This window comes from Montipora capricornis, chromosome 1, assembly GCF_036669925.1.
Source record: "Montipora capricornis isolate CH-2021 chromosome 1, ASM3666992v2, whole genome shotgun sequence".
NCBI lineage: Eukaryota > Metazoa > Cnidaria > Anthozoa > Scleractinia > Acroporidae > Montipora > Montipora capricornis.
This window is the reverse complement of record NC_090883.1, coordinates 13,516,944-13,531,943: the sequence shown is the minus strand read 5'-3', so window position 1 is coordinate 13,531,943 and position 15,000 is coordinate 13,516,944. Positions and strand designations below refer to the sequence as shown.

Sequence of the window (15,000 nt, the reverse complement as noted above, 5' to 3'; positions counted from 1 at the left end):
CAAGTGGAGCCTTCCGCTCTCTTAAGCAGATCTGGAGCTCTGGCAGCACATCTACATCAACTAAGCTGAAAATATTCAACTCTAATGTAAAATCTGTGCTGTTGTACGGGGCAGAGACGTAGAGAGTGACAGTCAAAACGATAAGAAAGTTACAATCATATGTCAATCATTGTTTGCGTCGAATCCTGAAGATACGTGGAAGATGAGGTTTCTCAGATTGAGATGTTACTGAACGAGTCATGTGGTGACAATGCTGTGTCACCACACAAAGCTATTGCAAACGAAAGTCTTCTTCCAGTCTGTCAAGAGTGAGGTGAAAACTGGGAGGAAAGGTTCTTATCAAGGTTGTCATCAGACTCAAATGCTGACAATGAAGGTGCAGACAGTGACGATGAAGACATCTTGGAGCTGGATGATCTTCAAGCACCAGGGGCCCGTTTCGCGAAAGTCCCGAAACTTTACGGGCCATTTGCGGGTGTCACAATTCCCTTTGTATTTCAAGAACAGAGAGGGTTCAAGTCGTCAAACTTCACAGACGTGTTTCTTTTAGTTAGCTTGAAAATATGTTAAAAGATCGGCTTTCCAAAACAAGCGGGTAGCAATTTCACAAATGGCTTTTCGGGGCCGAAAGGTTTTCGGGGCTTTCGAGAAATGGGCTCCAGTGCCACTAAAAGTGAAGTCATATAGAGAGGCTTCCTCGGAACTTAACCATGTTTCTGACTTTTTTTACCGCATAAGGTGAATTAAATTTGGCTTTGATGAGTTATGCAAGATTATTCCAAAAGCTCAGTCATTGTATGTCAAAAAACGACTAGCCAATGCTGTTCAGAAGAACATTAAAGACTTCTTTAACACAAAATGAATCAATAACAAAGAACTGTCATTCAATACTCTACTGTATGTATGTTAATGTTTGCTACACTTGTTACTGTTCTATTGTTACTCTTCGGAAACTGTATTATAGTTTGCCATATGTTTTGGAATTGTACAGCTTGTATTGTAATGAATTCTACTGTCCATTAAACAATTTAAATGCACCTCAAAGACTTGTTTGGGCCAGTTTTGACTTAAAGAACACTTAATAGCATCATTGGAGCCTTTAAAGTGACGTAATTTTCTGACCTCTATACAAAGGACACCTCTCTAATACGGACACTTTGCTCTGTCCCTTCAGTGTTCATATTAGAGAGGTTTGACTGTACATTTTTCCCTCAATTTTTTGGTTTTCCCACCTGCAGCCTTGTTCGTTCTGGGTGGAGCCATTAAGTCAGGATGATTGGGGGAATGCACTGCCTCCCTGTCTTCCTTAGTGATGTACTGGCAAGTACCATAATATCCATTGTCGTTCTCACTAAAAATTACTTGGATGCTATAGTGCTCGTCAAGGTAATTCCTTACTTGCAGCAAATGAGCTTATTACGTTAGTTGGAAAGTCACGTGACTAAACAGGGTACTTTTATTGTGAATATTTTTATCTACAATTAGGACATGTTATATCGTTGAATGGAAATATCACCAAAAATATTATTTGAATGTAAGGTGCAACCAAGTGTGCTTGCCTGCTTATCTATATTAATGTGTTACTTATTCATTTCCATGAAAATATATACCCCACCCCACTTCACCCCCCGCCCGCCTTTGTAGAAAGATACCTCTACAAACATTATGCTTGGTCTGCATTCTAACCAGCAAGAATACCACAGCATTCATCCATTTCTATCTGTTGCCATTTTTCTTTGTTCTAAGGAAGTTCTTGTGAAGTGTTCATTCTGACAATCTTCATCAAAATGTTTGGGACACCAACCTCTTTTTCACAATAGAAATCAAAAACTTCATAAACACCCCCCTCACCCCTCACAATTTTGCTTTATCGGGCAATGCAGCACTTTGTTTGTGTACCAACATTGTAAGGGGGAAGGAAAATAATGAAGGTGAACTCGGTTGTTCATATTTAATTGGCATTTTGTGACATGAGCCACTGAAGCAAGTGTCCCAAACATTTTTGTCAAAGTTCACAAATTGTGTGCCTATTCACAAACAAAATGTGGAATGCATAAAACTTGTTTTGTTTTATTTAACTGATTCATTGACCGGTCTAAATATTTGATTTCTCATAAACAAAACTACTTTCATCCACTTACAAAACAAAATGTAAAGAGATGACTTTCAAATGACCTTGCATAATGCTCTTAATATGGTCATTTGAGGCATTCAATGAGCACACTAAAATTCCAGAATCAGTGGTAGATTTCTGGTTAAACAGGTACGGTAGCAATGTATGTACAGTATTATGCATACATGTAGTCTCTTTGAGATTGGCCACCCTGATTGCGCTCTACCCGAAAGAGGAAACTTCGTGCCCCAAAATATGCAAAGATTGCAGCAAATTATAATTCTACAATTACTTTAAAATGATAATAATTATTTTACCGCAAAGGGCATTTACCCACATAAAAAAGAGAGGAATACATGTACCTGGATTTTGATCACCTATTCCTGACTTTATAGGCTGCATCTTCTGAATCAATCTCAACAAATTGGAAGTAAATGACTCCTGTTTTGAAAAAATAATAATAATACAAAGGACCTCAGAATAACTTACCGGTAATTTTATAGATACCAACTGTATGTGTTGACTTTACACTAGCATAATTATTAAAAACTATTTATAGAAATTAACAGGCACATTACACGTACCAACCAATAGCGCTTTGCACAAATAAGGTCATGAAATTACGGACCCCCAAGTGACTCAAACAAACAAAGTTCAGTCTGTAAGAGTCACAAAGGAAACAAGGCATAAAATTCACTTCATTCTCTTCGGTTTAAAGTGATGTTGACTGTGTTCTTTGCTCTATTCTCGAGAGAGAACCAGAATACACAATTGAGCAGCTAGAACGGTGTTTAAAGTATAGGGGGTTGAAATTGACGGGCAAATGTGACGACCTTTTAAAACGAGTGAGGACCAGTGAGGGGCTGTGTTAGGTCTTGTAAACAGTGGAAGTGACCACGCGCTTGATCCGAGCATCGATAATGACCCTTGGTCTGCGGCAAAAATACAAAAAAGGGTTCAATGTTGGAAAGAAATGGTACCATAGTGCAAGTTCTGTTCTCTATTCTACTCCGTCGACAGGCTGGCATGTTGGAAAAGTATTTATGGGCCTACGCTACTCCTGCTGTTCGCAAATGGTTGACTGTTTTGCTCTGACTGAGATACCTTACATGGCTTTTTTCTTTGTGATATCTGTAGTATATGAGAGGCATGTTAAATATTTCTCTGAGATGTGGGTAATTTTCTGTCAGTTGCCATTTCCTCGTGAGCGGAGTGGTATTTTGTGACAAAGTCAGAATTACACTTGCGTTTTCATCTCCTAGTGCATGACCTCTTTTTGTTAGAGACTTTCAGCTCAGAGGGATGCCTTTTACACTGCTCTCTGAGTATCCTCTATTTTTATGGTGTACTTCAAAGTCTCGTGCATTTTTCAAAACTAGAATGTGAAAAATGTGTTAATCGAAGCGGTACTGCTTTCCCTTTTGTGAACCTCCTTGTTACTCCTGGTGGACATCAGGAACGTCTGTTGTGGGACCTTTTGTAGAGCACAAATATACGTTTTTCACAGTTAAGAATTCCTGCGTTCAATTGATTAGCCACGGTTTACATTTCTCGATGTCTTACAATAGTTTTGGCAGCTGTATGAAGACTTTTATATCTCCTGATTCCTGCAACTCTTGGAGGGATTTTGGCAATTTATGGTCATTTATCTGGATACTGTGAGTGCGATTTACATCAACAGTGATTAGCACTAACCATTCTACCTCCTTTTTAGAAACCAAATCCACAGATTTATAAAGTTTTCTTCTTTTTTCCTTCACTATGGCTTACCTCACTCATACATTTCCTTTCAGAAGATCCAAATGTTTGTCTGATTCTACGCGGGGGGCTCATGTAACTAAGTCTATTTTTAGTAATAGTGCAAGCGCTATTACAGTAGCAGCCATTATGGCTACAATAGCTGGTTGATCTTTGGTTGTGAGCCAGATAAAAAGTCTAAAAACAATTCCTGAAGTTGGCCACATCCATAATGATTTGTGCACTCAATACTGCTTTATGAACAGAAAATAAAGAGGTAGGTTAATTAGGATTGACTTGCATTGATGTCATCTGATGAGACTTTGGATGATGATTAAAAAAGGGAATTGTCCAAAGAGCTACTGTTATAGACCTCTTCAAGGTTTTTTTGGTCACTTTGTAGGGGGTGCAAAAACACTGGGGCGAGTGCTCAGCCAAGCATTAAAAGAAAATGGGGGACTATGTGATCAATTCGACGGTTGTCCTACCTTTGTCCTTAAAAGCCTGCTTTGAGAACAGAGGTAATGAAAATAACAAGTACATGTAAACAGTCTTTACTTGTCGGCTAAACCCCAGGTGGGGGGGGGGGGGGGGGGAATGGGTGGACTCCCTTGGGGCATGGCTCAAGCTTTTTGTTACCCCTAAAGGAGACCAATCTGGGCGTGGCTTAAGCAAATTTTGACCCCTAAAAACAAGTTAAAAAGAAATTTTGACATCTGTTTCTCTTCGCATAATTCTGTGTTTCTTCGTGGAACCCTAAACGAGACTTTGGTAGCTTAAAATATTGCCTGGAACACCCTTCGAATAACCAATAGCCTGGAACACCATTCGAATAACCAATCGAATCAATTTCCACACATTCTAGGAAAAATCATGTGGTATTGAACACGATTGTCAACGATAAATCACAGATGCTCCTTTCCGAATTTTTTTTGCGGAGAGTGGGAGGCTGTACACAGGCTACAAAAGTTCAAATGCCCGGGGTTTGCCCGGGAAGGGGGATGTTGAAGTTTCGAGTTGACTAGCGCATGTCCTTTTGGATGAATACACTGTACATTTGCTCGTTTATTCACCAGTTCCACCATACGAAATGTGCGTTTGATCAATTTTGTGTCATGAAGAAATGTTTGTTGATCACTTAGCCACCCTGAAAAATACAGCTTGCACATGATCTGTTTGACGATAAAAATGTTTGATCGTTTAGACTGGGCTTTAGCATTGGCCAGTGAAGTCCTAATTTTGATTTTTTGAGCAGTAGTTAACTACCGAGTGAGTAAGTGGTTTTTCTTCTAGCCTTTATTGAATTAATAGAAAATGACATGTATATCACATTTCTTATCAGCTTTCACTCTGATTGTTCCAAAGCTTGTAAACGATTACTTCAATTGGCTGTCTGTCATGCAAACTTTTGATAATAGTGAATGAGTCAGGGGGGCTGTGGGTACCTCCTGGGGGGACAAAGGCTAACACCTTTTTTTGAAAAGTACATTAACTGTAGTTTTCAATAATATGTGATACTGATAGCAATCTGTAACTCACAGCCGTTTCAAGATTTTAAGGGGGCAGGGGTTGGGAGTAAAATTTGCTTTTTTTTTTTGCTAAAATTAATTATTTTTAGAAAAGCATCAGTTCTTCTGTTCTGAAACTTGTACTCAAAAATGACTTTAGAACATCTGGATGTAATCAAAAAAATTTCATGCAAGTATAGATTAAAATAGTTATCCTGGAGCATGCACTAGTGCCAGCACCCGCTGACCATGTGACAGCGTTGATTGGTGATACGGGAGGAACCATACCATGCAAGAGTAAGTTGACAGTCTCTTTGAGTCTTGATTCTTGACTCGATCATCGATCCTCGATTTTCATGAGGATCGATGGTAGAGAATCGAGGAACAACGATTACTAATCAAGTTGAGAATCTACATGTAGTCGAAGAAATTGAGAAGCTAATGCGGTTGTTGATTGACTGATTCCTCGATAGACTATTACATGTAAATAGCACCAAACGCAACTGAGAATACGAATGAAAGATATAAAACCTGCCAAAGTTTGTCTGAGAATGTTGTTTGGGAGTAACGCAGAAAACCAAGCGACTTAAGTCCTCTTTTGAATCCAGTTTCTGTAATTGGGTAAAAATCACAATGAACGACATGAATAATTATAATTATTCTTTGCCTGTATGATCGAAGTGTACTCGACGATCACATGGAATGAAAACAGTCTGACACTATCATGGTGGTATTTTAAGTTTTTCGAGAGAGAAAAGTGTTTCAAAATGCCACGAGTCCATCACAGGAACATTGGAATCCACAAATTTATGATCAAATGTGATCACTGCGCACGAGGGAATTTGCGATAAATTTAGTTCAGATGCTCTTTACTTCGGAAGAATTAGCTGGATGTAACTGTTCGGGTAAGAAAGGAAAGATGCCTCTAGACAATGTAAAACTACAAAGAGTTAAAAAGTGCATTTTAAAGCTGTACTCAAGACAGGCATCACAGACAGTCACAGAGGGACACAAAACATGCTGCAAAAGGAGTACAGAAGAGTGACTGTGCTGTTGACCACCAGGTGTAGATTTATTTCAATTCTAGGGTGTTTTTGATGTTAGCAATTTTAAGTTTTTTACCTTGTCAATCTACCTTCCTACATGTATCTTGAAACCGTCACAGGAACATGTGTCATGCGTCATGGGGAACATTGGAATCCACAAATGACCAGCTCCCAACATCAGTGGCTTCATAGCTCAGTTGGCTAGAGCGCCGCATCGGTATTGCGAGGTCACGGGTTCAAACCCTGTTGAAGTCCTGAATTTTTCAAGCTTTTTCATGCAATTGCAAAACTTGCGTTCATAGCTGCGAGGATCATAGCTTCAATTGACAATATAAAGCCATTGAGTAGTTATGAAAATAAAAGTTGGATACTTTAATGATAAAAGTTTTGATTTGCCATGTCATGTCCTGCTTTCCGAGGCGTGAGCAATTGAGAATGAGAGCATACTGAAACGGCTCAAGTTTTCTCAAGTCATCCAACTCCCTTTTTTTGCAATCCCAATACTACTCCGTACATGTACATATATATCCTCTGAAGTATTAAAGATAAATTAATTTCTCTACAGAAATCAACACCAAGGAGTGAAACCACTTATTTCGATGCTTCTCACTTTTCTTCGATAAGCTGTGTAAGATTTGGTAGCGTTACCAGTAATCGGATTCCTACTTTATACACAAAGGGTAGTGGGATCGCAAGGGGCAAACATTGCAAATTGCTGTGAGAAAATGTATGGCAGAAACTTATTCAACATCCAAAAAACGATTTGGGAGAGAGATAAACGCTTTTTTCAACACAGGCTTATCACTTTTTCCTTGGAAAACCGTGAAATACTGTATGAGATAAAATTTGCTGATTACCTTTCTTGCTTGAGTACGGTTTATTGTGAAAATGGTCTCAAAATATTATAAAAATAGTGCCTTTTTTAATCCATTGCCCGACTGTTTTTCAATGTGCCTCGACAGTGACAAGACAATTTTGCCCTTATGTTATAAATACCTAATCGCAATGAATTCTCATAAAATTAGGGGGAAATTACACTAGCTTGTGTTTTCAGAAGTTTGTTAAAGCACCTAAAGGTACATGTAATTTAGTATTGAAGCGGATCTTGTTTGAATTTCATCCTTTCTTGGTGCATTGCCGTATTTTGCCAATTCTTGTTCCAAGCCAAGCTGGCATGTTTCAGTGAAATATATCAAAATGTGAATGATCTCGTTTTCAGAAATAACGTGGAATAAAGTACATCAGTTAAACTTTTTTTTTTTAAACCTTGAACTGAAAAAGTTTTTTGATGGTTTCTAATTTTAGCGTGATTCCTATTCGCTGGCTATTGACAGTTGACTCTGAAATGGCTTTTTTTTTCTTTCCAGTTCGCTCACTGAGTGTGTGCTTGTTTTCTTTTGAAACTCATGCGGTTCAAGAAAAATTCATTGCCAAACTAGGGAATTCCAAAGTAAATGTCACTCGATAAACTGATAATGCACTCATCGCTTCATGATTCATGCGATATCGGTTTTTAGCATGAAATTTACCAAGGAATTCACTAGTTAGGCAATGAATTTTTCTATAGAAGAAAGCAAAGAAAATGATTTAATTAAGCAGCAACCAGAAACACCAAAATGTGGACAATTTGAAACCTTTTTATTTTCACTAACCCTACAGGCAGTAAGAATAAATGACCAGGGAGCTCCGCTTTTAGGCTTTGCTAAATCTACATATTATAATTTTTATTTTGGTTCACATATCTTATCTTTATGGCCTGAATGATATTTTATGTTACTTATAATACATGTAGGCCCAAATGTTCAGTACAGTCGAAAAATAATGCACGCCCAAGACGTGGCGCAAGAACTGTGACGCGAGCGGTCAAAAGAAGTCAAATTGCGGTTTATCCACAAGAAGTTCCAAATGCAAGAACTTCAAAATCCTATCCGCAAGAAGCTGCAAGAAGTCATGAGTCTAACCGTAAACCGCAAATAGCCTGGGCTGTACTGTACTATGATTCAAGGTTTAACCCCCACAAAGTTGTGAAAAACTATAAAAAGAACTTCTCGAGACTGGAAATAATACCGGAGGTATTAGTTACATTGTACATGTACAGTACATGCTTTCAGGGTCAGAATGCACAAACATTATTTACTTACTGGAAATTCTGCACCATTTTCAGCCAAAGCTGCTCTGAACTTGTCCAGTGTGGGGTTTTTCTCACTAAGCATTATTATGAACTCCGCTACAATTAAAACAAAAATAACAAGGCAAAATAGTTAAATCCAACACCAGAAACTGCTGTCATAAAAAAAAAACGTTTGAAACCAACCTAATTCTTACATTTGCAAGCCATGGCAAAGATGAACATGTTTTTGGTTCGATTTGTTTTCAAATGTGGGATGGCAAAAGGGCGATGGTTTCTCAGATTATATTTGGGTTCATTCCTAGGAGGCAGCAAGCTATTTAATGATTTTGTGACCAGTATCAGAGCAAATCTGGTCGAATAACTTACTGCACAAAAGACTGTGGTGTTCGGTAATAGGCGTCATGCCCAACAAGCCGCAAGCACTTGTGTAGCCCATGCCGGGCAAAATTATCGATAACGCCCTTTTCTCAAAACGCACGAGCTCATTCTTCAAGTACTGCGGCAGGGCGTTAGAGAAAACGGGCACAGCATAGTCTACCCCGGAATGAACACAAGCTTTATAGACAAGAACTCGATCTGAGGGGGGCACTCGCGCTCTTTTAAGTTGAACCAGGAGATACAATTTCTTAATGATCTCATTTACATGCGCGTTCCATGTCAGATTGTCACTGATAGTTAACCCTAACAATTTGGCGTTCTTAACAACCTCAAGCTCTTTGCCCTCAATAGTTATGGCGTCAAAGCACTCAGGATCGCAAGCAAAAGAAATACGCATCTCTTTGCACTTGTCAGGATAAAGGACAACTCTGTTTGCATGAGACCACTCAATAATCTGATCGGTCATGCCCTGAGCGTTACTAAAATTTCCCTTTTCGATTTGCTTCGAGGCCGTGGTGTCGTCCACAAATTTTCATAAATATGGAGAACTTGTGTCCAAATTGTTGATGAAAAGAATAAACAACCACGGGCCCATTTTGGTACCCTGTGGTACCACAGAGGGGACTGGACCCCACTCAGAGTAGCAACCCTTTGCTAACTTGATTCGCTGGGATCTATCTGAGAGGAAATCGATAATCCAGTTAAGAACACTACGGGGCATGAATAACCCTTCTAATTTATCAATCAAAATACCGTGGTCAAACAAATCAAAAGCTTTGCGATTCTTACTGTTGCACCATTCCCATATGTCCCTAGAGCCCAAGCATGCATCATGCTAATAAGAGCCATGGAGGTGGAGGACTTTGGAATCACCCCATACTGACTTCCACCTATGACGTCGAGAACAGCTGATTTGACAAAGTCCTCCACCACGAACTCCTCAGCCACCTTAGAAACACAAGGTGTCAGTGACACCGGTCTCAAGTCCTTTTTCAGTTCAAGTACGGGTTTCTTCTTTGGAAGGGGAGGAACATCAGCCATTTTCCAGATGGTTGGCAGACGCTGCTCGAGACATGACACATTGAGGATTTGCGCAATGGGGGAGGCCAGGATATCCGCGTACTCCTGAAGTAGCCAGTTCGGCACATTGTCAGGGCCGGACGCCTTTCGCGTGTGGAGTTTAGATAGCACCTTCAGCACGCGTTCCTCAGTAACACATAAGAATTCGGGCTCATCCTCAAGGAGAAAGCGCTTGAGCGGCTCTTGCAACCCGTACTGATCCAAGGGCTCAAGAAAAGCGGCGTTGATGACGTTAGCCTGCTCTGGCTTAGAGAGATCAGAGAACTGGTCAACATTGATTTGACTTATCAAGTCCCCACCCTTCGTCTTTGCGCTGCTAAGCCGTTTCACCTCATCCCACCACCTCCTGGGGTTCTCTCCCTTCAGCTGTTGTATTTTCGATTCGTAATACCAGCCTCGGCACGCTTTCCTCTCCCTGTTAACGACATTTCTGAAGTGTCTAAAAAGGACTGAGTCAGGGCCATGAGTGTTAAAGGCCTTTTGTCTCTTGAGGATGAGTGACTTCAATTTCCGAGTCATCCAGGGGGGGTCAGCTGTAGAGACACAGTACTCCTTCTCTGGCATTAGATGTCTAGACCAGTACAGACTACCTCGAAAAAATGTATTCCACATTTCCTCGCAACTTGTCAGGGGGGCGAAAAGTAACTGCCAGTCAAAGAGATTTAGATACCTCCCCATTGCAGCCTTGGAGCTGGCCCGCAGGTCCCGTTTTGTGATGGTTTTCTTGGAGTTATTGTTACACTTTCCATGCAACGTGGTTGCCATCACCGTATTGTGGTCTGACAGGCCAAATGGTGGAAAGGCCTGAGGCACAGAGTAATGCTCATGCATATTCGTCAGTATCAAATCGAGGGTGGCGTCGTTATGAGTTGGTACTTTCACGATTTGTTTAATGCGAAAATGCCCCAAAAGACCACTAATATCCAAACGGTTAAAGTCCCCAGTTACAAGGATGCCACAGTTTGGATACTCAGACTCAACCAGAGACAGAGACTGGAACACAGGGTTTAACTTCAGTGAACTTTGGTATTGAAAAGCTGTCAGATGCTCAGAGGGCCCGCTTAAACTTGTGGTGAAAAGAAGTTGTAACGGAACTTGAAAATTATCAACATGTCAGCCCAGAAGCCAATGTTTCTCGCTTCTCTTTAATAATATTTGTTATTCTTGAGAGACCGGAATGCTGTAGTAAATACCACACAATTCAGTGCCTTCTGATGTTCTGTAACACATACCACAGGCAACCGAGTGTAAGCTTCACGGAAGCATCTCGTTTATTATTGGATATTATTATATGGCTATGTCTCACGAGGACTGGGAACTACAAAAATCACGAATTTCATTGGCTAAAATCGATATTGACCGCGGTCTAGATTTTCCCATCTAGACCGGCATCTAGACCGGTAATGTTTTGCGGTGAAAAGATGCAAACTAAAATGAAAAAATATTGAGTATTTTCTTCTACCAATATTTATTTATGGAAGTGCCAAACAGCATGATGACAAAAGAGAGGATGAAAAGCAAACTTTGACAGAATTAAGTTCAGCTCATTGCCACTCATCGCCGTTCGCAAACAAAATGTCAGTTAGTACAAACCAGTTACATTAAAAGAATTAAATTGTTCTTGTTGGCCATATAATAAACATCTTATTAACCGAGCTAGGTCGGTCTGTATGGGAGAATCTTGACCTCGGTCGCTGGTACAGACCTTACGGCGTTAGGTCTGTACTGGCGACCTCGGTCAAGATTCTCCCATACAGACCTCCCGCTCGGTTAATAAGAACTAAGTAAATTATGCTGACGCTAGTTAATTTTATCTAGTCTTTCAATACGTTTAGCCGTAGTTCAGGCTACCCTCGGTTTTTGGCGACGTACATGTATGTATACATGTATGATAATCTTCATCGCTGGATGTACAGTATAAACCATTTCTTTGCCAATTAGGCAACAGTGGCAAAACGCTGACCATTTCTTAACATACTGTATAGTCTCCTGACTGCCAGGATTATTAAAAATATATGTATGTACGTACGTAAGTAGAATGCAAATTACAGCTTATCAATTTCAGCATAGACAAAACTTAGCTTATAGAGCTCTCCTTTGATATAAATTTTGCGTGTGATTGAAAAACTTGACTAACCGAGATCCTTATCGTTGATGCCCAAGTGATTGTCCAACTCCGTGCAAATCTTAGACACAAGAGATAGCTGTTCAAGCTGCTGCAGCTCATCCATTTTCTGTCAATACGCTTTGGTGTAATTCGTAACTGTCTCAGGCATCACATGGTGAACAGGCAATTTCGTTCCCAGGGTCTTCTCGGCTTTCAATATGGCGGCGGGTCTCGAGAAGAACCGCCGCCATATTGAAAGCCGAGAAGACCCTGGGAACGAGGTTGAATGTCGATCTACCCAAAAGGCCACGCGTGGCGCCATCTTTTAGAGGATTAAGCAGCTAAGAGGGCCGGGTGGCTCTGGAGACGAGAATGACAAAATGGGAGAAGAGATTGCTTAGAAGCGAGGTTGCAACACGATCTCTTCCTCAAATGAAAAATTATCCTTCAGTGTCACTTTGCCTTAAATGAAGTATTATCCTCCATTTTGACAACTCTGTCCCAGGACTTGTGGTAGCAAATAAAAAGAAAAATATAAAAGCAGCTCCTGGACAGGATTTGAACCCGGAGCACCCACTTTGAAAGAACTGTTGTTATCCACTTAACCACTAAAGATCAACTGACCAGGAAATGTGCCGATTATTTACCAAACTAGACCCTCCGTGAGGGTACACTGGGTTGCCTGTGGTACGTGCAGCGTTCCACGCAATTTTTTTCAAGTTGGAGGGGGGGGGGGGGGGACCCAGAAGTCGTACCAGAAGTCAAACCAGACGTCATACCAGCAGCGGCCCTTTGGCTCACATGTCTTCACACGTTCGTACGACGAAACAGATCCTTTTGTGAGGTTAAAAACCTGGCGACCGGCCTATTAATTAATCATTTGTCAGAAAGAAGAAATTCCTGTCCTCTTTAAAAAAATTGACACGCATTGCTTACGTGTGGTAGTGAAGTAACACAGCGATTTATTCCATAATGTCAACTGAACTGTGTGTTGTCTTCCAGGAGCTTCAAGTTGTCCTTGCGTAATATGTAGCTCTAACAGTGCACGATATTGTTTTGGTATTGTGTATCATTGTAGTGAAATGGTAGAAGTCTTGGGTAAATAGCCTGAGAAGACATGTGGTTACTAGCAAAGTACTGAGCCCAGAAAGATTGAAGAAAATAAATGGGAAGTGAAAAACATTGTCTTCTGGGATGACATGTTGACCGTTGTCTTTGCGTAATATGTAGGTCTAACAGTACACGATATTGTTTTGGTATTGTCTATCATTGTAGCGCCATGGTATAAGTCTTAGATAAATAGCCCCTTGAGAAGACATGTGGTTACTAGCAAAGTACTGAACCCAGAGAGACTGAAGAAAATAAAAGGGAATCGAGAAACATTGGCTTCTGGGCTGACATGTTGATCATGCAACTTCTTTCCACCACAAGTGTAAGCGTGCACTGACAGCATCTGACAGCATCTGAAAGCTTTGTAAACAACAGTTGAAAGCTGAAGTTATTCCTATTCGGCGGGGTTAGTATCTGGATGGGCGACCTAAGAAATATACCACTCAGTAACAGAAGCATAGGACCGAAAATTCTATTTTAATGCTATCAAATGCGAACCAAGCAAGATACAGATTTTGTTAGCTTGCTGTATCCAAAACAAATATTGATGTAAAAGTAAATAAATATGGATACACAGTTTTTAAGAAGAGCAGAAGGAAGTTTCAGGACGGTCGATCGAGCATAAAATATTTTGCCATCGGTAATAAAATCTACGACATGAAAACAACATTTATTTTGAACCACGAATATAAAAAGTTACCATCAGCGAAAAACAGTTTGGGAGATTTTAGTTGTTTTGTTGTAATTGTACAAGTTTGGCTGCACCGAGTAAATCGCACATCGAATTCAGCGAGCGCAGTGATCAAGTTACCGCGTTATTTTACCGCGGCATGTTTACTCGCGAAACAGTGAAGCATCTGTGTCAAATGATGCCAAGCTACCGGGTTTTTGTTTTTGTTAGTTTTCTTTTTATTTCGATTGTTATAAATTTTGACAAGAAATGTGCGAATTCAACACAAAGATCACAATCGCGCAACTCTCAGAGGTTGACCATTGTTTCTGGAAAATCAAAAATTTACTCTCCAAGACAAGGTTATTTATCACCAGGTAATTCCATCGTTTTGGTAATAGCAGCTACTTTATTATTCATCAGCGTCACAATCTTTTGCCGATTTTGGGGGTCATTTTGTTGAAACTCAAGCACGCTTCCAACAGACCTGTTTATTTTCGTGACTAATGCGTTACCACAAAAATTCTCCCCGTATCACATTTCAACACATGTATGCAAATTTGCTAAGCTCGAAAATTACACAACATGATAAATTTACAAAAGCTAGAAATTTCACAGAAATATTTTCCAGCGAAACATTTATTGAAACAAGCAACATATTTGCTATAAGAGGCAAGAAACCCTCCCTATTTCAGTTGCGTGCGTGCAAGCGAAACAAACAATCACAAAGCACATGCAATTAAATAAATTTCTGACAGTTCACATTCAACCCTTTTCGAAAGAACCTTGACCGTAAATAATAAAGCACAAAAGAGACAACAAGCTTTCATTCAAGTAATTTTTCACTGTCACATTTCCAAATATTTTACACCTTTGCTGAGTTGAGTACAAAATACCGGTAAATGTAAATTGTCAGACAACTAAGATGCGACTTGAGTAAACACTGTGATGCATTCTTGTAGGCATTCGATTCCTTCAATGTTAATTTGTTAAATCTTAGTTAGTAACTATGGTTAAATCCATAAAAAAATTGCTATTTGATTTCCGTGTTTTATATAATACCAAGTTAGTAAAATATTAGAAACAAAGCTCACTTGATATCCAAAGGCGAAAAATGAAA

At 39.9% G+C, this 15,000-nt stretch overlaps 1 protein-coding gene across 1 annotated transcript in view; it reads right to left on the bottom strand.

The window, feature by feature from the left end:
* LOC138058239 (ATP-dependent RNA helicase DHX8-like) overlaps positions 1-12,274 on the bottom strand; it is a 166,650-nt gene extending 154,376 nt beyond the window's left edge. The window contains exons 1-3 of the mRNA XM_068904148.1: positions 12,131-12,274; positions 8,546-8,631; positions 2,476-2,554 (exon numbers count right to left, since the gene is read on the bottom strand). Coding sequence (XP_068760249.1) covers positions 2,476-2,554; positions 8,546-8,631; positions 12,131-12,224 — 259 coding nt within the window. The 5' untranslated portion in view covers positions 12,225-12,274. The remainder of the gene's footprint in view (positions 1-2,475; positions 2,555-8,545; positions 8,632-12,130) is intronic.
* Positions 12,275-15,000: the final 2,726 nt, after the last annotated feature.